This window comes from Cutaneotrichosporon oleaginosum (assembly GCF_008065305.1).
Source record: "Cutaneotrichosporon oleaginosum strain ATCC 20508 chromosome Unknown ATCC20508_contig03, whole genome shotgun sequence".
Lineage (NCBI taxonomy): Eukaryota > Fungi > Basidiomycota > Tremellomycetes > Trichosporonales > Trichosporonaceae > Cutaneotrichosporon > Cutaneotrichosporon oleaginosum.
The window spans coordinates 364,687-388,794 of NW_027072172.1; the positions used below are offsets into that span (position 1 = coordinate 364,687).

The 24,108-nt window shown below is 58.9% G+C and overlaps 11 protein-coding genes across 11 annotated transcripts; 5 read left to right on the forward strand and 6 right to left on the reverse strand.

Moving 5' to 3' along the window:
- Positions 1 to 810: 810 nt before the first annotated feature.
- On the forward strand, positions 811 to 1,434 carry COLE_03331 (uncharacterized protein; the record flags this gene model as incomplete). Its single annotated transcript, XM_018426588.2, has 1 exon — positions 811 to 1,434. The coding sequence occupies one exon, from the start codon at positions 811 to 813 to the stop codon at positions 1,432 to 1,434; it is 624 nt and encodes a 207-aa protein (XP_018280639.1).
- A 645-nt stretch (positions 1,435 to 2,079) lies between these two features.
- Positions 2,080 to 3,663, reverse strand: COLE_03332 (uncharacterized protein; the record flags this gene model as incomplete). Its single annotated transcript, XM_018420750.2, has 2 exons — positions 2,080 to 3,199; positions 3,317 to 3,663. The coding sequence occupies 2 exons, from the start codon at positions 3,661 to 3,663 to the stop codon at positions 2,080 to 2,082; spliced, it is 1,467 nt and encodes a 488-aa protein (XP_018280638.1).
- A 193-nt stretch (positions 3,664 to 3,856) lies between these two features.
- On the forward strand, positions 3,857 to 5,221 carry COLE_03333 (uncharacterized protein; the record flags this gene model as incomplete). Its single annotated transcript, XM_018426498.2, has 4 exons — positions 3,857 to 4,018; positions 4,051 to 4,235; positions 4,271 to 4,614; positions 4,656 to 5,221. The coding sequence occupies 4 exons, from the start codon at positions 3,857 to 3,859 to the stop codon at positions 5,219 to 5,221; spliced, it is 1,257 nt and encodes a 418-aa protein (XP_018280637.1).
- A 349-nt stretch (positions 5,222 to 5,570) lies between these two features.
- COLE_03334 (uncharacterized protein) lies at positions 5,571 to 6,706 on the reverse strand (the record flags this gene model as incomplete). The annotated part of the gene is made up of 2 exons (XM_018425953.2): positions 5,571 to 6,268; positions 6,316 to 6,706. The coding sequence occupies 2 exons, from the start codon at positions 6,704 to 6,706 to the stop codon at positions 5,571 to 5,573; spliced, it is 1,089 nt and encodes a 362-aa protein (XP_018280636.1).
- Positions 6,707 to 7,415: 709 nt separating this feature from the next.
- On the forward strand, positions 7,416 to 8,842 carry COLE_03335 (uncharacterized protein; the record flags this gene model as incomplete). The annotated part of the gene is made up of 5 exons (XM_065626279.1): positions 7,416 to 7,433; positions 7,578 to 7,630; positions 7,664 to 7,806; positions 7,915 to 8,782; positions 8,818 to 8,842. The coding sequence occupies 5 exons, from the start codon at positions 7,416 to 7,418 to the stop codon at positions 8,840 to 8,842; spliced, it is 1,107 nt and encodes a 368-aa protein (XP_065482360.1).
- Positions 8,843 to 9,031: 189 nt separating this feature from the next.
- On the reverse strand, positions 9,032 to 11,362 carry COLE_03336 (uncharacterized protein; the record flags this gene model as incomplete). Its single annotated transcript, XM_018426415.2, has 7 exons — positions 9,032 to 9,947; positions 9,983 to 10,220; positions 10,254 to 10,347; positions 10,415 to 10,665; positions 10,805 to 10,877; positions 10,938 to 11,245; positions 11,284 to 11,362. 7 exons carry the CDS (start codon positions 11,360 to 11,362, stop codon positions 9,032 to 9,034), a joined length of 1,959 nt encoding a protein of 652 aa, XP_018280634.1.
- A 1,566-nt stretch (positions 11,363 to 12,928) lies between these two features.
- Positions 12,929 to 19,819, forward strand: COLE_03337 (uncharacterized protein; the record flags this gene model as incomplete). Its single annotated transcript, XM_018426286.2, has 9 exons — positions 12,929 to 13,158; positions 13,212 to 13,237; positions 13,307 to 14,760; positions 14,810 to 14,937; positions 14,971 to 15,400; positions 15,436 to 15,597; positions 15,633 to 19,151; positions 19,186 to 19,552; positions 19,605 to 19,819. 9 exons carry the CDS (start codon positions 12,929 to 12,931, stop codon positions 19,817 to 19,819), a joined length of 6,531 nt encoding a protein of 2,176 aa, XP_018280633.1.
- Positions 19,820 to 19,979: 160 nt separating this feature from the next.
- On the reverse strand, positions 19,980 to 20,366 carry COLE_03338 (uncharacterized protein; the record flags this gene model as incomplete). The annotated part of the gene is made up of 2 exons (XM_018422552.2): positions 19,980 to 20,068; positions 20,108 to 20,366. 2 exons carry the CDS (start codon positions 20,364 to 20,366, stop codon positions 19,980 to 19,982), a joined length of 348 nt encoding a protein of 115 aa, XP_018280632.1.
- Positions 20,367 to 20,903: 537 nt separating this feature from the next.
- Positions 20,904 to 21,215, reverse strand: COLE_03339 (uncharacterized protein; the record flags this gene model as incomplete). The annotated part of the gene is made up of 1 exon (XM_018422551.2): positions 20,904 to 21,215. One exon carries the CDS (start codon positions 21,213 to 21,215, stop codon positions 20,904 to 20,906), a length of 312 nt encoding a protein of 103 aa, XP_018280631.1.
- A 46-nt stretch (positions 21,216 to 21,261) lies between these two features.
- On the forward strand, positions 21,262 to 21,917 carry COLE_03340 (uncharacterized protein; the record flags this gene model as incomplete). The annotated part of the gene is made up of 2 exons (XM_018422550.2): positions 21,262 to 21,283; positions 21,331 to 21,917. The coding sequence occupies 2 exons, from the start codon at positions 21,262 to 21,264 to the stop codon at positions 21,915 to 21,917; spliced, it is 609 nt and encodes a 202-aa protein (XP_018280630.1).
- A 775-nt stretch (positions 21,918 to 22,692) lies between these two features.
- COLE_03341 (uncharacterized protein) lies at positions 22,693 to 24,057 on the reverse strand (the record flags this gene model as incomplete). The annotated part of the gene is made up of 1 exon (XM_018422549.2): positions 22,693 to 24,057. One exon carries the CDS (start codon positions 24,055 to 24,057, stop codon positions 22,693 to 22,695), a length of 1,365 nt encoding a protein of 454 aa, XP_018280629.1.
- Positions 24,058 to 24,108: the final 51 nt, after the last annotated feature.

Below are 24,108 nucleotides of genomic sequence, written 5' to 3' on the forward strand. Positions count from 1 at the left end.
AGCGATGAGCGATAAAGACAGAGTGAAAGTGGAGGAGCAGTGCAGAGTTGAGAGTTGCAGGTCGTATTTCACGCCAAAGGCCACAGCCACGACCGTCCCTTGTTCGGCCCCGTGCCTCTCTCCCATGGCTATGAGGATATGAGAAACACTCGAGCCCTGGCCGGCGGATTCTGCACTGCATTGCCGTCGCGCAGTCACTTCCGAATCCCGGACTGCAAGCATCCAAGACAACTTGAGATAGAGATGAGACGTGGAGATGGACATGTCTCCCACTCGTATGAGATGCGCCGACGTCGACAGTCGACGTGCCGCACCAAAGGGTGATTTTGGGGTGTGTGCCTTGCACGAGACTGGGGTGGGGTTGTCAAGGGTTGGGCACGTGACCTACCCGCACGACTTTGGCTGGTTACAGCCCCACAGCGAGGTGCATCTAGAACGCACAGCTGCTCCGAGATCCGAGAACATCTACTTGTTTGCACCAGGTCGTCATCCCGGGCTCCCTGGTCGCCGGTTGACGGAGGCGCGGCGATCCCATGCTTCCGCAGTTCCGCACGCCCGGTCTGCGGGGATCAAGTGATTCCCGATTATCCTTATTCCATCGGGCGACCGGAGGACCCTAGGCCCGGGCCCCTGGCCCATGGCCCAGGCTGGGCCCGGATATAGCTCCGTCGGGCAACGCCGCTTGTACATGCAGTCTATAGGCTAGAGTCTATTAGCATTCGCTTAGGAGTTAGGGACATTGATTGTCATTAATAATCTGGAATAGGCACGTGCGTACCTCTAAGCGAGTGAGCGCAACAGCAATGGCGAATGTTGATGTGGCATCAACAGATATTTCGAACGCCAGCTGGAGGCAGGAGAATCCTGCAACACCCTACGCCAAGCAGGCAAAACTTGGCCGCGAACACGCACAGCAAGCCTGTACTCTTACCTCGCCAAGAGACTTGTCGAGATCTGGCGTACATGATGTGTGTGGGTGTCCAACACGCTCCCATGCTGCCGCACGTTCGTGAGGATGAAGCGCCCAATCCCTTCTCCTCGTGCGTCTTTTCCTCCGGCCGACGTCCCCAACGACAGTGCAAGTCTCACGGACTGCTGCACACCGCTGTCGAGCACAGCTGCATGAATATATGTCCACTACCAGACAACGGCACTAGGAGTCAGCCCGTCCGTACACCTCCCCACCTATGTCATCATCCACGCCATCTCCTTGATTGTCGCCGCCTTCTTTCGCCCTTTCTCCTTCTTCTTCGAGCGGTCTTTCCGCCGTCCTCCAGGTGGCCCTGGTCGTGGGCCAGGTGGTGGAGGACCCGGGGGACGGAGACCAGGAGGAGGGGGGCCTCGTGGTGGGCCGGGAGGAGGAGGGCCATGTGGGTGATGTGGGCGAGGTGGTGGAGCGCGGGCAGGATCCCACTGGTCTGGTGGAGAGGCTAGACGCATTGGAGCCTGCTCGGCCTCGGGGAGGACGGGAAGTGCCGCCGCGACCGCGAGGAGAACGAGCGCGACGAGCTTCATGTCCGCAGTTGGGTGTGGCGGATAGGCTGTGGGGCCAGCAGCGTAGTAGGCAGAAAAAGTGAGGTAAGAGTTGAAACGAGGTGCGTGAGAGAATGAGAGAATGAGAGGATGTACAATGCAGAGATACACCGAGTTGCATGTATATCGCTCTGACGCGCAGTTGTGGCGGCTGCGGAAGGATGTGCGGCTGCGCCGCGTTGACTGCGGGGAAGGGCCAAAGATCGTCCCGGGCCCCGTCCTGAGATTGGGTGGCTCAATAACACGGGCGGGCTTCAATGCCGCGATTTGCTGCCACTCGAATAGACTGCATGCCAGCAATGCCAGCATAGTTCAGATCTCCCGAGCATCTCGACCGACACCCCTACGTAGCGCTGTCTCACATGCTCGCGTCGCAGCAGCCGCGGTACTTCCTCAAATGACGTCGCAAAGCGAGACGATATTTGCTCGGCTGCCTCGCTTCACAACTCTACACTTATCTCGGGCCGACTTGTCCGACTGATGTGCTACATTCGTCAAAAGCTCGCTTGGCGGAAGGCCTCCGTCTGCTGCATCCCGAACCTTCGTCTACATCGTTCCGCCCGTGTCAGACTCGAGCGTGCTGTTGTTCGGCTTACACGCCTCCAGCCCGTCGCCCTTGCTGTGCTCGACGTGGTTGCACACCTGATGGATCTCCGGGTGGTCGTTCTTCCCGGGCGTAACCACGACATCCTCGAGCCGGATGTGTTGACACGGCTGGGCCGGCGAGCAGTCCAGCCAGATAGCGCGGTTGCCCGTTGCCGTCGCGCGCACCCGTGTAATGTTGATGTGACTCCACTTGAACGTACCGTACTTGTGCTTGCCGTGCTCCTCGTCAAGGTACGTCAGGCCGGCCGTGAGCGCGATCGGCCTGTCAATGTCCTCCATGTACACGTCTGAGATGCTGACATTGCGGCAGTGGCCGTATCCTCCGCCGCCACCGTTGGGGGGGTGCCCCACCTCCTCCCCAATCCAACTTTTGAAGTACACGCCCTGGTAACCGCGGCACTGGTTTGAGGGATACAGCTTGATGTCCTGGAGCACGACATTTTCGATCACGTCCTTGACGCCCTTGTACTGCGCGATCGAGCCAAAAGCAATACCCGTGCCCCCGACACATGTGGCGTTGCGCACCGCAATGTTGATGCTGTTGGGCTTAAGCGCGATGCAGTCATCTCCGCCTTGATAGACGAAGTTGTTGATTGCTACGTTTCGAGAGCGGTATGTGTCGATGCCGTCGGTGTTCTGCAGCCAGCTCTTCTCGCCATAGCTCCCGCTGGTGCTCGTGGCATTTACGTAGCAACTCTCGTAGACAACGTCGTCGCTGTCGACGACAATGTGCGCCCAGAACTGCGGCTGTCGGATGCTCCAGTTAGTCACGATGGCATTCCGCGCGCCGACCAGCGCAAGGCTCATCGGCCGCCCGTGTACATTGCCCACGCCCCGCGCGTGATCGTACCATGCCTGGCCGGAACCGTCGATGCCGCCGGTATCCTCGCCGTTCAGGACGAAATTGGAGCCGCTGACCACCATAGCAAGCTTCTGCTTCTGAAAGCCCAGGTCGAAGGCATGCTTAATCCAGTAATCAATGTCGTCGGAGAACGTGAGCCAGCCGCGGAGTGAGAGGACGCTGTTCTCGAGCCGAATCTTGATAGGGCGGCGGATATTGCTGGCATGAGCGGGAGCGCGCCGGGGAGGGGGGTGGGGGGAAGCGGTGACATGTGTCGTGAGGGTGGCAGTGCTGCATCTGCACACGGACGGGCGCAGTTGGGGGAAGGCGACTCACTAAACCGGCGAGTTCATGAAGATGACGCTGTTCTTGCCGCACCGCTTCATCGTATTGACAAAGTTGTCCGTGTCGTCGGCCCCGCCTCCTCGCGCGCGGAGGTTGCAGATTCCCGCGAGCCCGCCATGGTGGGCGCTGTATCCCTGGGACACAGTGAGCTCGGGGATGGGCGCGCTCTCATCGCCGTCGGGAATGACGAGGTGAGCGCGGACGTCGCTGTCATCGGGGGCGAGCCAGTGCTCGACGGCCGAGAGGGCGGCCGCGCCTGCGTCGAGGATGTCGAGCGGCGCTGCGACGGTGCGCGTCGCCAGAGCGAGGAGGGGAAGGAGTGGGAGTGGGAGCTTCATGCTCAATGTCAATGCAGAGGTGGCGACACGCAAGTGCGGTATGCGTCACCGCTTGGACCTTATGGGGAAGCATGAACCGGCGATCGGCGCCGGAGTCCGGGCCGGCCAGGACCGCGCCGAGGGTCAGACATGCCCACATCCCCCTAGCTCCACATTTCCACATTTCCACATCTCGCCTCCGAGTCCGCCCACGATGCACGCCGCGACTGCGCTCACGGCAGCATGGGCGGCCCTCCATACTTTCCAGTACGGCTTCGCAATCGCGGCGATGAACGGCATCCAGGATGTGATGGTGTGCCCCGCTGACCCCGCCCCACCTCTCTCCTCCGGTTTGGCGCCGTGTGTACATATGAGGGTGAGCCGCGACGCGTCTGCATCTCACCCCAGCGAGCCGAGCTCGGTCTCGTCGTGGCGGTGTTCACCGTGGGCGGCTTGGTAGGCTCTCTCTCCTCCCGGGCGGCGACAGCGCAGCGCGGGCAACGGGGTACGCTGCGCCTTTCCGCACTCGCGATTCTGCTCGGCTCGGGCGCGCTGGCGCTCGCAAACAGTGTCTCCGTTATGGTTATTGCGCGGTGCGCTTATCCTCCCCTCCTTCGTCTGACCCCAGCATCATCGTCGGCCTCGGCTGCGGCCTCGCAACAACAACGGTACCCATCGTGCTGACGGATCTCGCACCGCGGGGGAAGGCCCTCGGGATCGCAAACCAGCTCTTCATCGTTTTCGGCATCCTCGTCGCCCAGGCTCTCTCCTTCCCATTCGGCGGGCCCGGTGTGTGGCGCCTTGTCCCCGCGTCCGCGGCAGGCATCGCAATCCTCCAGCTCGCGGGCAGCTGTCTGGTCCACCTTCCTCGCGACTCGGCCGCAACTGGCGAGAATGAGCCCCTCCTTGATGCCGAGATACTCACTATCCACGAGCTCTTCAGCAGTCGAGATCCACAGGTTAAGCGCGGTCGTGAGTGCCTTTCCATCGCTCCCTCACGGCGCTGACTGCAGTCCCTCTCATCCTGGCTACCCAGTTCTTCCAGCAGGCTACTGGGCCCTCAGTGGTCATGTACTTCTCCACGACGATCCTTTCCGCCGTCCTCCCCACCTCTGCCAAGCTCATCGCCCTCGCCATCGTGATTCTCAAAGTCCCCATCACGTTGTCACCAGCTTTCCTCATGGAGCGGGTCAGCACCCGCCGCCTCCTCGTCCTCCCCACGTGCATCATGGTCGGGGCAATGTTCGCGCTTGCCGCTGGTCTGAACTCTGGGCGCGGTGGGCTGGCTGTCGGCGGCATGGCCGTGTTCGTTACTGCCTTCAGTGTGGGTCTCGGCCCCATCACATGGGTCGTCCTCGGAGAGGTCATGCCGCCCAGGGCAAGACCTGCGGCCAGCGCCGTGGGGCTCGCCGTCAACTGGACAACGAACTTCATCGTTGGGTCTGCGTTTCTCCCCCTGCAGGTGATGATGGGCCAACACGGACACCCCGGTAACATCTTCTACCTCTTCGCCGGGTCGTGTGCTGCTGCCGTCGTCGCCATTCGGCAGGGATACGTGGTGTACGAGGCTAGTCAGTAGCAGCAACTTATGTATGGAACATACGCCGAGGTGGAAACACGAACGTCCTTTGCATATGGATGGCACATTTATATAACGCTCTGGTGATGGCACAACAAGGTGGCTTGGCTGGGGGTCGGCGGGCGTTGCCCCGTGAGATAGATGCGGGTTTCTGGTGGATGGAGACAGAGCGTGATGGGAAGAGTAGGGTGAGACGGAGAATGATGAATGAAGGAGGTGATGTGAAAGAGGGCCGCGGACCAGAGGTCATTCTGGCGATGCTTTGGGGATTCTCGAGATCTTCTTGAGGGCTTCTTGAGGTCTTCTCAACGGTCTTGATACGAATGTCCTTTCGACATACAACTGCTGGCTACCGAATCATCCACCCAAGCGAGTTGGCAAAGCTGTCGCGCACAGGGATGATTGCGTCGCGGAACCCGCGGACGAGTTCGCTTTCAGACACCTGAACAGGCGTGCTCATCGCCAACGCCCACGACACCTGCGCGGCCTGTTGCTGGGCCGGCGGCGGGGTGCGCGCGAGGCTAGCCAGCCCATCGGCCCAGCTAGATACCATGCCGTGTGGGTACATGCCTCCCCTGTTGTTGACCTCGTCGCTAAGGCCACCGACCCACTGGTTCCAAGCCGTCAGGAGGGCGTTGGCGAGGTCGAGGAGTGGTCGGGCCGCGGGAGGAGGCGAATTGGGCGAGGGCACGAGCGCGAGGAGCTGCTGGACATGGGCTGTCAGGGCATGCAGGAGATGGAAGATCGTGTTGGGCTCGGCGGGGCCGGTCGCGCCAGAGGTGAAGAACTTGAGGAAGGTGCTGGCACTCTTCTCAAACGCCTGGATATGCTCCTCCGTGCGATGCCAGCGGCGCTGGGCGACGACGCCTTCCTGCGACTCCCAGCTTCCGGCCGTCTTGCTGATCTTGGCGACTGAGCGCTCGAGCAGTTCAAGCACGTTGGCCAAAGGCGGCGCTGGCAGACGCTTGAGCACGCGCTCGCCCAAAGCAGGATTGTCGTTGAGCAACTCCATTAAAATTGCCAAGTGAGACGAGGAAGGCATGGACGCTGGCGTCAGCGCGCCCAAGCGCAATCTAACAATCTAAACAACTTACCGAGAAGAACACCCACGTCGGGACCGTCCACCGCCTGCGCCGCAGTCGCAATTTCCTTGCGCACACGCTTAGGCGCCTTGCCTGCGATCTTGCGCTCGTCAGCTCGGGAAAGGGTCGGAGAGCTAGTCGGAGAGGGAGTGGGGCTCGCGCTACGCCGCCGCGAGCGCTTGTTGCTCGGTCCTGAGGTGGGAGCCGGAGACGCGCGCACGGGCGGCCGCTTATATGGCGTCGAGGGGCCTGGCGAGACGACGGACGATCCAAACCCAATCCCCATGTTCATGTGCGCTGGGCGATGCGATGGCTGCCCGAATCCGAAGCCGAGGGGATGCATCGAAGCGGGCGCGCCGAACGAGAGCGCGGTTGGAGGGTGCTGCGTAAGAGGGTGGGCCATGACTGTTTGGAGAAGACTGGGGGATGAAGAGAATGGAAAGAAATGTTGGTTTAGCGGGTGGCGACTTGGCACAAGGGCGTGAGAGGAGGTGTGTCGCGGGGGCGGGAGAATGGAGTGGATGGAGATGAGAGTGGCGATGGGAGCGATGGGAGCGATGGGAGCGATGGGAGCGATGGTTAAGAGGAGATCGAGGAGAGAGAGAGAGAGAGAGTGGGAGAAGATGGAAGAAGGGGAAGGGAGGAGGGAGGGAGAGGAGGAAAGAGCGGGGGGAGCGAGGGAGGGTGCTCGAGCGTTGGATGACTGTTGGACGGGATTGAGTGAGGGAGAAGTGAGGGATGAGCGAGGGGTGGGAATACCTTGGGGTGTATTTCTTGTCATGCCACTTGGATATTGGATACTACTACTTAGATGGGGTGAATTGAATTATATGTTAACTCTATTGATCTATTGATTGATACTAGCCGAGGCTAATACTAATGGGACGCTTATGATGAGTGGCGTCTCGCATCGCCGTATCACTCAAATCTGAAGCACGTGGTGATATTCCACCACATTCTTCCTCCAACCTCAATCTCCCTTCTTCTCCTACTCCCAAGCTCAAAGTCTCCACCAGCGAGCAATAACCAATCGATCGCGAGCTCCCCGCGACCCAAAAGCCTCTCCCAAGTGGCAAAACTAGCATCACACGTAAAGCACAAGACACGATACAATGACGACGGCTCAGAAGGTACGTCCGCTGACCACTCGCGCGACTATTTGCTGACCCCGGTCTCGCCACCTACTGCACTTCCTCGTCCCCGTCTGCATCTAAATCCCGCATGTTTGACCACTTACCTGTGTCTCCTTCGCGCCGCGATGATACGAAATGCAGATTAAGGACATTGAGGAGGAGATGGCGCGTACGCAGCGCAACAAGGCGACCGAGTGAGCCTCCACCTCGACACGGACTGACCGCAGGTACCACCTGGGACAGCTCAAGGCAAAGCTTGCCAAGTTGCGTCGTGAGCTCATTACGCCATCTGGCGGCGGCGGCGGTGGCCCGGGTATCGGCTTCGACGTAGCGCGAACGGGACAAGCAACAATTGGTTTCGTGGGTGAGTATGGCTCTTCCTCACCTTCCGCACTCCCCACCTACTGACTTCAGGCTTTCGTAAGTGCCATCGCGCGCGCGCCGTGCGGACTCAAACTCGCACATGGACTCACCCCAGCGTCGGTCGGGAAATCGACCCTCATGTCCAAGCTCACGGGCACTCACTCGGAGGCGGCGTCGTACGAGTTCACGACGCTCACTACTGTGCCGGGCACAATGACGTACAACGGTGCGCGGCTGCAGGTGCTCGACCTGCCCGGTATTATCCAGGGTGCAAAGGACGGCAAGGGCCGTGGTAAGCAGGTCATTGCCGTCGCGCGGACATGCAACCTCATCTTCATCGTGCTCGATGTGCTCAAGCCACTCAACGACCTCAAGGTGCTAGTGGACGAACTCGAGGGCTTTGGCATCCGACTCAACAAGAAGCCCCCCAACATCACCGTTAAGCGGAAGGAGACGGGTGGTATCCAGATCACCAACACCGTTCCGCTCACCAAGGTCGACGCCCAGGAGATCCGCGCCGTCTTGTCTGAATACCGTATGACGTCGTGCCAGGTCATGATTCACGAGCCCGACTGCACCATTGAGGACTTCATCGACGTAGTTGAGGGCAATCGCATGTACGTTCCCTGCCTTTTCGTCCTCAACAAGATCGACGCAATCTCAATCGAGGAGCTGGACCTCTTGTACAAGATTCCCAACTCGGTGCCCATCTCCTCCAAGAACTGGCTCAACATCGACGAGCTCCTCGAGGTCATGTGGGAGAAGCTCGACCTCGTCCGCGTGTACACCAAGCCCAAAGGCAAGGTGCCCGACTACGAGACGCCCGTTGTTCTCCGTCGAGGCCGCTGCACCGTCTCCAACTTCTGTGACGCTATCCACAAGGAGATCAAGCGGCAATTCAAATACGCCATTGTGTACGGCACCAGCGCCAAGCACTCGCGTGGGCAGAAGGTCGGATTGGACCACGTGCTTGAGGACCAGGAGTGAGTTTGTTCCAGCAACGCGAGACTGACCGCAGTGTCATCACGCTGTTCAAGAAGTAGATGTTGACGATGCACATTGTATTCATACCCTGCAGCGACTGTGAGCGCGTCACGGTGGCACACGGTGGCCGAAGGAAGGAGAGGGACTGCGGATCGGAAGTGAAGCGACCGTCGGTGCCGAGTGCATTTATACTACCATCCGGCGCTCCTTACACCCCGCCCTCCGCGGCAGCTAATGGACTCGAATCACTACAACAGATGTAGAGGCACAGAAGGACGCCGTGCCCACTCCTCATCCCAGCGCTCCCCCTCGGAAGGCGGCGCCCCAAAGACTCCGGTTGCCAAGAAGTGCTCTCCTGGCTCGAGGTGGCCGAGGAGGGTTGGGAGGACAGAACGGGCAAAAACGGCGTTCGAGTTTGGGTCAGACTGAACCAACTTGCCTCGGCGCATGACCCCGGTCCCGCACCCCTTGAGGTCGACCACGCCAACTGACCCTCCGCGCGTGGTTGCCCGAGCCTCGCCCTCGCCCTCCACGCCCCCGGGCGACGTCTCCCCCGAGAAAGCCTGTACGAGCGCCCGGCCGTCCTCGCCTTGACCGTAAGTCGCCCACCCTGCTTCGGCGGTATCGAGTGCCCGACCCGTCGTAATCTTGTGCACACGCACATAGTAGTTCGGGCTGTCCCTTGGCGGGAAGAGCCACGTCTCCACATAGACATCGGGAAATGGCCGCCACGCACTGCGGAGGTGGACGTCGTCGGTTCCCCGGCCCACAATCCGCGCATCGAGCGGCACCCGCCTTACGCGCCATGTGTCCGAGTCCGAGGCCTCGATGCCTGGCGTCGCGTCGCGCAGGGCCAGCATCCCGTCCGCGGCGAGCTGCTCCAGGTCCAGCGTGCCCGTGGAGTAGCAGAAACCGAAGGTTGACGAGTACGAAAACTTGGAGTATTTTGCATTTCCGTTGCGCATTGTGTAGTGTGCCGTCTGGCCGGACGAGAGGAGGAAGACGTGTCCGCCCGACCGGACCAAGATGTGCCCCGGGTCGGGGAGGGCCTTGATGCTCGGCATGGTGCTGGGCCAGGGCAGCTCGTCAGAGGTCCAAAAGGGATGGCTCAGAGATGCACCGAGACAGAGGAAGGCTTTGCAGGCCCAGTACGGCGATCCGGGGCTGATGTCAGGTGGGAAGTCGAGGCTGCGACTCACGCGTTATAGTTCTCCGTCGCGTACATGTTGTCGTAGGCATATCCGATGTTGAGGGTCCCATCAGATCGGAAGATGTCACGATTGCCAGACCAGGTCCTGAGATGGCGCAGCACCAGGCCTTTGATATGCCCCCATTCCAGACAAGATGGGGGCTCGACGTCGCAGAGGGCCATGGCCGAAAATGTCGCGACGACAGCGAAGCGATAGACCATCGAGCGGCCAAAGGGGATGGCGTTTCCTGGCGTCAGTTCACGCGATGCGTTGCGCTCACCCTCATCGTCAAAGTAGTACACGAAGTCTTTGACAAACTCCTGAGCTCGCAGTTTGTATGCTTTGGCACGCTCTGGATCCGTGTCGGCACACAGCTGCCGTCAGGGACTCATTCCTCGGGCTCTATAACTTTGTACAACCTGTGGTATCGGTTCCACCCACTTTAGCATAGACCATCTGCGCGACTTGTATTGCGAAGCTCGAGGAATAGTAGTCCAGCTGCTTGACATCCTCGGGGCCGTCGCGGCTCCACCCCGCTGACCCGACGAGATCACCACCAGTCGGTGGATGAGAAGAAAGCTGGAATGAGTCCAGCCGCTGCAGGTCGGCTGCCATCCTTTCGGGCTGGTGAAGCTCAGAGCCGATGGAGCGCAAAGCGAGGTTAGCGAAGACACGGAACCATAGCCAGTTTGCTAATATTAGCTCGAAGCGAGGGTAAGAGTGTGGCAGAAGGTGGGCTGGGGTGGGAGATTTGAGGCCTTGAGGCAAGGAATAGTGATGACGGAAAGAATGGCGCAGCGTGGCGGACAATTATAAGGAATGTGGGCTCACTGTCAGGCATTGGTCGAGTCATGCACGAGGCAAGGAAGGTGGCGACGTTGCCCTGCGCCTCCGGCGTCTGACTCTGTACGTCAGCAGAACCCTTTACCTGGCCAGCTGGCCCACTGCTCCATGGGGATCTCACGTTGTAGAAGGCGTCGGGGACGAGAGCTATGGCGAAACTAAGCGGACTCATCTCGACCATGCGCTGGTCTTTGGCTCTCGAGAGACCCCAGTACTCGTCGCTGTGAGGATCTGTCCCGCTCGCCAGTCCCACCACCCAGCGCTTAGTACCCGAGTACTCATCTCCGCCGGCCAACAAGGATGCGAGTCCCCAAAGTGGCCGAGCAAACGCCTCGAGCGCCACAGCACGCGTGTCGTAGTGAGCAGCGGTTGAGCCGATGTCTATGCTACCCCCGCCACGCGATGTATGAGGCTCCAAGGGGTCGAGGACTTGGGTCAGCAACTTCTTTCCCGTTCACAAGACGTACGGCCCTTGAGGCCTAGCGCTACGTCGGCCCGCGTGAGGAAAGGGTTGTCAACGAAGGTGGAGGGAAAGAGGAGCACCATGTTGCGGATGCGCACGTCGTAGAATGTGCCATAGACGATGAGAGACGCTCGAGCGTTATGAGGGAGAAGGTGAATGGGGGGCGCGAGAGGAGGAGCAGTTTGGGCCGGGCCGTGGCGGGCCGGAATGACCGGAGGCCGGTTGGCCGGATGTTAAGTGGGTGCATGAATAAGAAGAGCGGCTGAAACGGTTAGTAACGGGAGGGTTGCACGGACGACTATGTACGTACGGCAGTTGAGAGAACATAAATGTCGTCATTTTGTGTTCAAGGCCGCGCGGCTGTCTGAGGTACCTGAGGTATTCGAGTGCCAAGTTTCCGGGAACGATTCCACAGAAAGATAGGTCGGACGAGTGACGCATCGACGCACACGACGACGACAGTTCGGAGTATCGGGGATAGGATGCAGGATTTCTGAATTTCTGTGTGCTAGTACTAACAAGCAGTTTGTTGGCTTGCAGGCTTGCAGGTTGCAGGGTGTGGTTGAGTATTCAGTGACAAGTCGGGCGTGTTCTGCGCCCTGCAATCCTGCCATATCCTGCATGCCCCTGCGATATATGCGATAGAGTGCGCGATCGAGAAAACATCCGGAGTAGTTGTCAGTGTGTCGCTTGAGGCTGTTTGCAGCTTTGCAGAGCCTGACGTCGAGTAAAAGTAGTTTTTGATGGAGGAATGGAGAATGCCAAGACGAATGTTACGTGCCGTTGGCGGTTGTTGGCATTTGGCCGCTCTCCTGCTTTCCTGCTGTCCTGCTTTCCTGCAGCCCTGCGTCACTCCTACCTTAGAGGAGGCTCGCGACTCTTGTGCTGCTGCCTGACAGGCACAGACATCGACTGCCGAACATGGGTTGCGCGGCCTACTGCTGCAGGCTGGAGGCTGCCAAGTGTCCGTGTATGCCGTGGTTTGTCGACAGCCGCCACCTAGCGTCCAAGCACAAAATAACCAAATCTGATCCCGCTGGTCGCGCCCCTTGGCCCAATCCCTAGGCCCTTGCTTTCGTCACCACCTTGAGAGCAGAGGAAAACTACAGGCAACCACAAGGGTTCTAGGGGAGCGGGGGCAGGTGGGAGATCCACAGGCCCGGCAGTCGGCAGGCATCTGCAGGCAGCCCGGGACTGATGGACTGATCACCCGACCCCAGCCACTCACCATCACCGTACCTCCGTTCACTCTCCAACTCTCCACTCCGTCTTTCTCTTCAAACTCGGTCTCATTCTCTGTCATTCTCTTTCACCCTTGTGGATCGTTCTTTGTCACTTCTCCTCTTCCTACGCTCATCTACACGACCTCACTCACTCCCCCTCCCCCAAAACCCCCACCTCCCACCCCCCCACCTCAACACACGCCATCCATTCCCCTCCACATCCGCCACCCAACGACTTCCGCTTCCCCACCTCGGCCCGTTCCTCCCTCTTCCTCCTTCGACACACCACGACTTTCAGCAATGAGCTTGTAAACATACCACCGCCGCCCATCACCATCACCACCACTCCCCATCCTTCGCCCTTTCGGCGTCTCCCCCCACACTGGCCGAACTCACCTTCTTCTGCTTCCCTCGCTCGACCATCCCATGATCATTCCTGCAGAAGGCGACTTTCGGGCTCGTGGCCTCGTCAAAGTCGTTGTCGACCCTTCACCCCCGAGCAACTCGTCTGGATTCGAACCAGTCCAGCGCAGTGCTTCAACAGGACCCCGGAAGCACGTCCAGGACGAGTGGGTGACAGGATGGGCCAGCCTGGACCCAACGTACGAGTACCCTCTTCTCGACGACAGAAGGCTAGATGGGCGTGTCCGCTTTAGGTATGTCGCCTGACTCGCTCCAGACAGCCAGAAGGATTGACATTGACGACCAGCTTTTGTCCAAACGATGACTCCGCAGGTGGGTGTCCCTCATATACAGACTTGCATCCTTCCTCCACCGTGTTCTGGAAGATGACTCACACGACAGCCCTCACATCCTTTCGGCGCCAATCTCAGATCAAGGCTCTCGATACCGTACCCTACAAGCTGGAGCGCCCCGGCGTCGCCTCTTCCCCAACCCTCTTACCCGGGCACGACGAGGGCTTTCCTCGACGGTATCGCCCTCCAAGCCATGTCATCGCATGGTGGGAGGATGATTTGGGCTATTGGCTAGTCGAGGAGAGCCCAGGGACGACAAGCGCATCATTCACGGACGCATGGAGCAAGATTGTTGGTGCCGATTGGCCACAGTTTGCTGCGACGAGCAATGGGGATGCCGTGACGTCCACTGCACTCTCACCATCAGAACCATCCATGCTGCGTTGGGCCGACGCATGTGATCTTCTCCTCCAGACGGTCGTCTGTCTTCAAGCATTGCATGACCGGCATATCTCGCTCAACTGGTGCCATCCGAATGTGTTTGGCATCAGCTACACAGGGACAGTCGTTGTCAACCGCCTCTGGGAGGCAACAGCACTTCCTGGCTTGCAAGTCGGCACCCAACTTACGCAGATCCTTTCCCAATCACCCCTGTTCACCCGTGACCCAATCCACCACAACTCGACCTACCTCAGCGAAAGCTACATTTTCCGTCACCTCCGCTACCTCGCACCTGAGGCTGCCATTTCCAGGCGAGTATCTGCAAGCAATGACATCTACAGCTGGGGCGTGCTTGCCTATGAGCTCCTCACCGGCACGACTGTGGACGGCGGACCTGACTCGCCCGATCTCACAGACATCGACTTTCTCGCAGATGTCCATCGACACATCACCAATGAGATTATTCCCCCACACGATTACCTTCAGCGCGTTGTCGCGCTGGGTGCCACTGTTGAGCCACCACCAAGACAGCTCTCCGATATCATCATGCTGGCGCTCGCTAAGGACCCAGAAGATCGCTACCAAAATTTAGACACGCTCGCCTACGATCTGCGCAAGCTTTCGCAGATTTGCCGTGCCAACGGCGATCTCGCAAAGTTTGCTGTTGGAGAAGTCGACCATATGAGCCGTTTCAGCCTCCCTGCTACTGTCATTGAGCGGAACGCAGAGCTTGAGGCTCTCGACGTCGCCTTCGCCGCTGTTGCCAACGGGAACGCATCAAGTCGCGTGTTGAACATTTGGGGACAAAGCGGGAATGGCAAGTCGCGGTTAGTGGACGAATGGTCTGCCAAGCTCGAAGCGGACGATTTTGGCACCAAATGCCTTGTGGGGCATGCCAAGCCTGATGAACACATCCGCAAGCCTCTCACGAGCTTCGTGCAGATCTTCCAATCACTTCTGGACCGAGTGTTGACAGATCCACGAGAGGACGGCAAGGAGTGGCTTGACCGGATCAAAACGGCACTGGCAGGACGGTGGCCCTTCTTTGTGTCGCTGTTGTCTGTGGAATCCCGACGGCTGTTGAATGAGGAGGATGCTGTTTCATTGACCCCCAAGATAGAGGTCAGTGTTTACCGACCACTTGCACACATGGGCGTAGCTGATACACCAGGGAGAGAAGTTCATTTCGGCTTTCAAATCTTGGTCGAGGCAGTTCCTGCAGCTGTTTGCGACCAAGTTGCGGCCGCTGGTGCTTGTAATTGACGATACCCAGTGGCTCTCGCAGAGTGAGGTGGACATGTGAGTCGTCGCTCAGTGTCGGGCTGACCACAGATGGCGACAAATAATCGACGGCCCATACCCTTTGAATCATGTTGTGATCGTGACAATGACGAGAACCACATCTTCGGTGGCCCCACCCGCCAACTCTCTATTCTCTGCCAGCTCAACGAGTCTCGCAGTTCAGCGTCTGACAGAAGAGGGGGTTGTCTCATACATCGACACGTGCCTGAACGGACGCGTTGCAGCTTCGGGGCAAGCAATAGCAAGCTTCCTTTACGGAGAGACTGGAGGGAGTCCTCTGTTTTTGCGAACACTCATGTCGACACTCCTTAAGGAGCAGGTTGTCGCATTTGACTTTGACAGTTTGCAATGGCGCTTCGACCTCGTGACGCTGCAATCCCACCTGTCGGATGCCAACTTCGACTCGTACCTCGAGAACGTCATGCGTAGATTGCCGCCCGACGTGCAGGAGCTGCTAAAAGTAAGCTCAACTGTAAGGGCTGAGTTGACCCTCAGATCTTATCTTATCTTCCGTCGGCCGGATTTCCCCTGAGCAAGCTATCGCAAGGTCTGGGCAAGCCCGTGCGAGACTTGGAAAGCCTCATGCAGGTGTGCGCGGTGATAGGGATATTGTCTCTGCAACCAGATCACTTCCGGTTCACACATGAGCGCCAAAGGGTGAGTCCATTATGACGTCCGGTGCTCACCTCCAGCAAGCGGCACAGCGCCTCATCCTCAACACGGAGGGCGTCGCGATGCAGCGGCGCGTATTCCATTTCCTCACTCGCGAGGACCTTGTCAACGATTACTTGTACGACGCGGTTGAGCTCGCTGTGGCAGCCCATTCCGCCGGCTTCGAAGTTGCACCGCCAGACGTGGTTGTGACTCTTCTCCTGGACGCAACCGCACGAGCGACGCATCACGCCAACTTTACGGCGGCTCGCCATTTCGTGAACAGTGCAGCAGATATCATCGATAAGTCTGACGGGCTGAAGTGCTGGCTCAAGAAGCACCGCGGGCTATGCTTCAGATACGTACGACTCTCTGCAGAGGTATCGAGCGTCTTTCATGATCACGCCGCGACATTCGCTGCGCTGGACACCATCAAGCCGCTATGCGAGACGTCAACTGAAAGCATCTCTCTCGCCACACTTCTCGTCAGACAGCTTGTCGCGGCGAATCGCACGCAAGAGGCAATGGACGTGCTTTTCCAGACGCTGGACGAGTTTGGGTATAACCCGGATAACCCACAGGTCGTCAAACTTTGGCAACCCGAGTCGGTTGAAGATGTCGAGCAGTTTGAGAAGGAGCTTAGAAGCGCGCCGGTCCTCGGTGGAAGTGACAGTGAGGACGATCACGTTCTCATCATGTCCCTCATTGGTTACGCTGGCCCGACAATCTATATCACGCAGCCTGAGCGTCGCGCCTCCGTGTTCGGACTTGGCTTGAGTGTTGCCAAGGAACTCGGCAAGTTGCACGATTCCACAGCTTACGTTCTCGCCATCCACTCCGTCTGCATTACGCAGGCGCCGATCCAGAATGCGCTTCGGGGGCTGGCGTTGCGGATCACGGAGATGCGGCCTAACAGACTTCTCACCAACTCGACCCTGATAGTCCTCGGCGCGCAATCGCATTGCTTTATGGGTCTCGAGCGAGTTCAAGACGTCATGACCTCTGCGTTCGACGGCTCCGTTGCTCTCGCCGATTACGAGGTAGCCGCTTACGTTGTCGCGCTCGATCTCATCGCCAGGCTGTTCGCCAAGGTCCCGGTCGCGTGGGAAGTGGTTACACGGCGGTGGGAGCTCGTCAAGCCGTACGCAACGACTTCGCATCATCTCCTCGTCAATCTGCCTCACCAGTACGCTGAATGTCTAGCGAGGCCGAAGCAGCGCGCCCCGTGGGACATGGACGGCGTTTTCTTTAGCCGCAGCGACTTCAATTCCGTGCGGAACTTGAGGATGCACGTTGGCACCTACGACGTCCTGACGCTACGACTCCAATTGCTCTACGACGCCCCACCCGAGCTCATCCTCCAGACGCTCAACAGAGGTCGAAAGACCATTCCCTCGAACGAGGGCGTTGCCACTGGAAGCGAGATGCACTGGCTTCTCGCACTGGCCGCGCTGCGGACCGGCACCAATCTTGATCTACTGGACTCGGGGCGCGAGTTTCTCGCGACGTACGCGCCGTACTCTCCGGACCTCAATGCGCGGCTCGAGCTCCTCAACACGTACGAGCGGCTCAGTAAGGACCCATTTGAGGCGCTGAAGGACGCGGAAGCGACAATCGAGCACTTCGAGGACAATGATCAAATGCTTCTGTCCGGCCTGCTCAACTTCTACACCGCCGACTTGCTCATCAAGCGTACAGGTTCGCCCAAGCTTGCCGCTGGTTTCATTCGCGCAGCCTTCACCGCCTATAAGCTTTACCAAGCCGCAGGTTTGTGCGAGATGCTGCGCGACCGCTACCCACTGCATTGCCCGTCAACTCCCGTCGCTCCTCGTGGCCCTACAGATTTCCTCAACGCCGATGCGGTGCCGCCCCCGTTGCGACGCGAGTCCGTGTCCGTCTCGGTCTCGGCATTGACAAACAGCGATTCGACGGTGATCTCCAAGATCAATGACGACCCCACCACTCCGAACGCGTCAAGTCCCTTCACGGATAACAATCTTGACACTCTTGCACTGATGCGCTCGTCACTCGCCCTGGCGCAGGAGAAGGACTCGCTTGTCTTGCTCTGCACCCTGCTGCGCATATTATGCCAGTTTGCTCGTTGCGATTATGCGGCTATCGGCCTCAGCGACGAGGACGATAAGTCGACGCTTCGTCTCAAGGCCGCCGGCCCCTTCCAGCGCATTACGTCTTATGATCTGGATGCCAGCGACGATGCCGCGCAGACAGTGTGTCCGACATCGGTTATGTTGCACGTTGCCCGCACAGGCATTCCCATTACGAAGCCGGCCAAGGCGTCTCGCTTGCGCAACGACCCCTTCTACAACGGACGCCAGCCACGCACATTGTTGTGTCTCCCCATCATCAACCAGGGTGGCCAGTCTGGTGTGATCCTCCTGCTGTCTATGTCGTCAACTAGTGCCGCCGTGCAATCTGAGTCGGCCCGCGAGGTGGTCTCAACGCTTGCGACATTCGCGCACATCATCCACACGCATCACGTCTACACTTCGCGACTCAAAACTGAAGTTACGATGCGCACGCGTGAGCTCAGTAACGCTCTACAGGCGAAGACCCAGTTCCTGTCACAGTGCTCGCATGAGCTGCGCTCGCCACTGGCCGCGATCATGGGTTTGGCAAGTGTCTTGGAGACCAGCTCAGGCCTAACTGCGGTGCAACACGAACATTTGCAGACCATCATCGCCAGTGGGCAGGATCTACTCGCTCTCATCTCGAACATCCTCGACCACTCAAAGCTGGAGTCCAACTCGGTGCAGCTGGAGAGCATCCCGTTCTCTGTCCGCGAGGTGGTTGAGGGCGCGCTCGACATCATCGCACCTGTAGCTCAGAGCAAAAACGTTGAGCTTACCGTGCTCACTACGCTGAAATCGGACCCCCCAGGCGTGATTGGCGACCCGTTCCGCGTTAAGCAAGTGCTTCTTAACTTGCTATCCAACGCGGTAAAGTTCACACCACCGGGCCAAGCCGGTCGGCGCACTGCACGTGTGACTGTCGATCGAACATGGGAGGATCTTGGCGATGGGCGCATTAAGGTGGCATTGACCGTCGCAGACACTGGTGTTGGCATTCCAGCTTCTAAACTTCACAAGCTCTTTAAGAGTTTCTCGCAGGTCGACGAATCCATCACCAGATCTTATGGCGGTTCGGGCTTGGGCCTCGTTATCTCACGTGACCTTGCGAGGCTCCTCGGCGGCGACTGCACTGTTGAATCCGAGTTCGGGAAAGGCTCGACTTTCACATTTACGTTTGTCGCCCAGCAAGATCCTTCTTGGCAACCAACCAAACTGCGTCGTTTCGAGACGACGCAGGATGTGTTCATTCTCTCTGGTGGCGACATGATGTGGGGCCATGTGCTCGAGGAGGATTTGAAGGAGTTCAACTGCCGACCGACGTGGTTCACAGAACCTCTCCCTGCCGCTCTGACCCCTGGGCACCCGCTGGGTTTCAACAGCGGAAGGTACTACCAAGGTATCATCCTTGACACGAGCCTGATCGAACCAGAGACGCTCGACGAGATCAAGAAGCTGCAGCCAAACGCTAAAGTAAGCGCACCCTGTTGAGCGCTCCTGACCGCAGATCATTTACGTGGCTAAAGCAACCGAGATCTCTCGCGAAATGGAACGATTGAGCTTCGGACGTGATGAAATCCTGGCGCGCCCACTCAAGTTCAAGAGCCTGTACAACATGATCATCCCGCCGCCCGATAACAAGAAGAAAAGGACAGCGCCACGGTCTAAGCATAAGATCAACCGAAACCTCGCGACGGAGAAGCCGCTCGAGGTCCTTGTTGTCGATGACTCGCCCGTCAATGTGGCCGTGTGTCGCCGTATCCTTGAGCTCTACGGCTACAAGGAGGTAGATGCTGCGAGCGACGGCATGCAAGCTGTCGAAATGGCGGAGAAGCACCGGTACGACCTTATCCTGCTGGATCTGCAAATGCCCAGTGAGTTGAATCACTATCTCGAAGTTCCTTCTTGTCCTCCGACTAACACCAGTCCTCGACGGGTTTGGAGCTCTCAAGCGCATTCGCGACAGCCCACTCGCCGGTGAGCCGTGCGTGGCGTCCCTCAGCGCCAACGTCGACAAGGCGACACAGAACCGCTGCACGGATGCAGGCTTCTTTGCGGTTCTTTGCAAGCCCGTCGACATCCCGCGCCTGGGCGAGCTGCTCGAGGAGGTGTGGGAGACACGCCAGAAAGCGCTCCAGTGAGCCATGTAGAACTGTTGGGAACGACCTTCAAATATGCCCATCAATACAGTCGACTAGACTATCACCACTACACATTTCATACCTGCGCTGTGGCGCATTACATTAGTTATACTGCTGCTCTAGTTGTTTCCATAGCTGTATTCACATACCGTTGCATGCATCAACTCGCATTGTCTGATGAGATTGGCTTGGACAAACGGAATTGTTCCAGAGCCGTCGAGGGCGCCTTAGGTACGCAGTCCCTGTACACGACAAGTTAACACTTGTGCGAGCAGCCATGAAGCTCACGCAGTTTATGATTGTACAGCACGCAATGTGAACTAGACCAATGACCTGCTCGGCCTGGTCTGTAGAGAGAGGGAGCGATCGCTGGGTTGATTCGTGAAGTGCTTCTCGCGCTGAAACCTGTACTTGTGGCCGGCTCACGGCCGGAGATTGCGTGCACCCAGCCTATGCACTCTACGTATACAATAGACAGCGCTGATAGCCATATCGCCAGGCAAATGTCAATTTCCCGTCCGGCGGCGGAGTGGACGACGTAGCGCATCGACGCCGACGTCTGCCAGGGCTTATAAATGCGCGTCAGGGCCCTCGTTGAAGGACATGAGGTCAGAAGAATGTCGAAGGCGCCCAACAGCCAGCAGCCAGCCGCTGTGTTTGGGTTTATCGTGATTCTCCCGGTCTCGAAATAGACACAAACGGAGGAAACAACAACGCTCGAAGACGTCTCCAGGTTTGCGGCTCATTTTGCTCACGCAAGCCCGTGGTTACACCATCTGAAACTCTTCACAGGTAGGCGGACTGGGCGGGTCTGGAGGACACAAAGTCGAGGAGGCAAAATCGCCCCGCTTGGTACAGAGCCGTCGCCCATCAAGGTGACGCGACCCAGATGGGGCTGGAGTTGCGCGCCGCGCCATGTCGCATCGAGGAGCATCAAGGAGGCGCCATCGCGCGCGGCCGCGTCGCCTGGCTTGGACCCTTATCAAACGACGTCATGTTGGACCCTAAAGCCATATCCACATGTCCACGCCTCCAGCTTTTTCTACCTTTCAATGACAGAGTCAGGCACGGCGCTGGTTGGGCGTTAGGGGGGCGGTGGTTGGTGAGGTATGAATAATAGAACGTCGGCCGCGGGCTGGGTGCTTGGTGGGCCGCCTGCACGGGTCGGCCTCGGGCCATGGCTCTGCGGCGCGGCTGCCTCAGCAGAGTCTCCGAGCCCGCGCTCGCCCGTGGGTGACGCAGGCACAGGGCGGATTCCGCATCCATCCCAACCACCACGGCCGTGGCCGTTGGGCAACTTTTGCAATGTGGCGGCGTCGACACAGACACACTTAAGAGCGAGCGAACGGTCCCCACTCAGCATCAGTTCCCAGACCCATTTCCCCTCACCTCCCATCGCCTACCACTCCCTCCTTCACACAGTTACCACTACTATAATCACCATGGCGAAGCGTGCCCATACCGGTGAGTACCTCGAGTGATCCAGTGCCACAGTTCCCAGCTAACGTCAGACCCCAAAGAGCCCGTGGTCCCTCAGACGATGCTGCAGTCTCTCTTCTCGACTCGCCGTCAGATCCTCATCTTCTCCTTCTACATCTTCTTCCTTTGCGTGAACATCTCCCTCCTCGGCCTCGTCTCCCATCAGATCCACAAGCATGGCAACGTCTGGACCGCCTACCCCGACGGCCGCTTCTACCACGCCCTTGGCCTGGGCCTCTTCGTCGGCATCTTCCTTACCCTCGTCGGCATCTCCCACGCCTACCTCAACCACATGGTCCTCATGTTTGCCCACTTTGCCGCTGGTGTCATGAGCGGCACCGTCGCCGGTCTCTTCACCATGACCCCCTTCGGCCACGGCCTCCAGTGTGGCAACCCCATCGAGAAGTTTGCCCCCAAGTACCGGCCCTTTGTCAGCGAGTGCGCCGAGTACACCGCCATCACCGGTCTCGCGTGGGCCATGTTCGGTCTCAATGTCATCGCCCTCTTCTGGCTTGCCCAGGATGCCTTCTCTTGCGTCCGCCGTAACCACCACATCTACGCCCCTTGGGAGCCCCCTGCCAAGGTTTCTGACGTTGAGTCGGACGCTGAGCACCACTAAGCCGTTCCTTCCTTAAGCAACGCTCGCGGTTCGCTATCCAGCATCACCCCCTTCAATAGATATGTATTCTATAATCTGCATTGCATTTGCACAATAGTCGCGGTGCGTGGAGACAACTGCCCCTGTTTAAGCCGGAAACGTCGTATTAGGTTCGCAATTGAGCGAGTCGTAGCCCGCCGACCGGCATCAGGACAGGAGCATGCTCTTCTTAGAAGGAAGCTGAGACCTCTGCACTGCACAAGTATCCATGGTGCAGCGACTCGTGTGATCCCAAGATGTCCCAACATCCTTTGCACGAAATACCTGTAAAAGTGAGCAGACAGCACGTATGCCTGCATTCCAAGCCGCAAGAGGAAGGTTTCGCCGGTGACGTCTGCCCTTGCGTCTCGGCCGCGGCTCGGAAGCCTAGGGTAACTCTAAGATGGAACATGTCGTGCCCCATTCCGAAGCATAAGTCCTCGAATTTATATGGGCATGCGTTGCGCCGTCGACGATTATCTGTGCATGCTTACGCATCGCGGAATGAGTACGACACGCTCTGTAATAATAATCTGCTAGCCTGCTCCTGCCCAGTGTCTGTTAGCTCCGCCGCAGCGTCGTCGCCGCTTCATCACTCGATAATCTGACCATTACTCCTCAGCTCTTGCGCTTCTCACTTCTTCTTTCATACTCTTAATTAAAGTAGTAACGAAATAGGTTATACGCTATCGCCATTATGTTCAGGTATTAAGTATTAGGTGGCGAACGAACATAAACTTTTGCTCGAATGGTGTTCCTACAGGTGACGGTGATCCGAGACGGCCGTCTGCTCCGAAAGGCGGGGGTTGGCCTCCCGCACACCCGTGTGGTGGCCGAGACCACCCACACCCGTGTTAACACCATCGGTGTGGCCGACACCAGTGTGACCGACGCCGGTGCCGGTGCCGCCCATCATGCCGGTGCCAGTGCCCGTGCCCATAGGGCCGGTGCCGGTAGCCATCGGTCCGGTGCCAGTCATGCCGGTGCCGACGGGCTTCTCGGTCATGGGAGCGTCGTGGTGGCCGCGGCGGCCGAACATCTTCTTGCCAAGGCGGGGCGAGGCATGCGTGCCAGCGGTGGTGTCAGTCATGCCGGTGCCGACACCCGTGCCGACGCCCGTGCCGGCGTGGCGGTTCTTCATGCGGCCAGTGTGGGCCTTGCGCACAGCGAAGAGGAAGTAGGCGAGGAAGAAGGGCTTAAAGAGCAGGTCGAGAACGCCGTACCAGACCATCTCGCTGGTGGTGCTGATGACGTTGCCGCCCTCAGAGCAGCCCCACGCGATGTGGTAGAGGATGCCGAAGAGGAAGAAGACGCCGAGGCTGGTCATGTACGTCGAGCTGCTGACGCGGCGGCACGGCACAGCGAGGAGGTACATCTTGTAGACGAAGAAGACGACGGCGAAGACGAATGGGCCCCACTTGTACGAGGTGCGGATGAGGGCACCGATGAGGAGGGCTGCGGGCCATGCGGCGCCCATGAAGCACGCGAGGAGCAGGTCCGAGAGCGGAGCGCGGGCGTGAAGCGCGAAGAGCAACGTCATGAGGGGCATGGTGAGGATGTAGTACACCCAGCGGACGTACCACACCTGGCGGGAGACGTTGGCCGGGGTGTGGTTGTCGAACTCGGTCAGAATGCCGGTGTAGCCGAGGTTGGACGCCATAAGGAAGTAGGCGACGGCGCCGAGGGCGAGGATCATGATAGCGATGTTGTGGTACTTCTTGATGCCGTCGTGGTGGCCGGCATCGGCGCCGACACCAACGCCACCGACGTGCGCACCAGCGCCAACACCCGAGTCATCGTACGCGTCATTGGTGGCGATCCCGGTGCCCGTGCCGGTCATCCCAGTGTGAGTGCCCGTGCCGGTCATCCCAGTGTGAGTGCCGGTCATGCCGGTGTGAGACGTGTCGCCGACACCGGCGCCGGTGCGGCCACCCCGCCGGAACCCCTTGTTCGCCGTCTTGACCGTTGCGGCCCAGGCCATGAAGCCAAGGAGTGCGAACATGTAGATGGCCGTGACAGCCCAGAGCCACTTGGAGCCGTTGCGCGAAAGGAACGCCACCACGCCGACGGGCGGGTTCGTGTCGAGGCTGTCCCTCGCAAGAAGGGCCGGGTTGAGGTACATTGTGTGTGCTGTCGAGTGCTGGTCGAGAATGGGGACGAGTGGCGGAGAAGC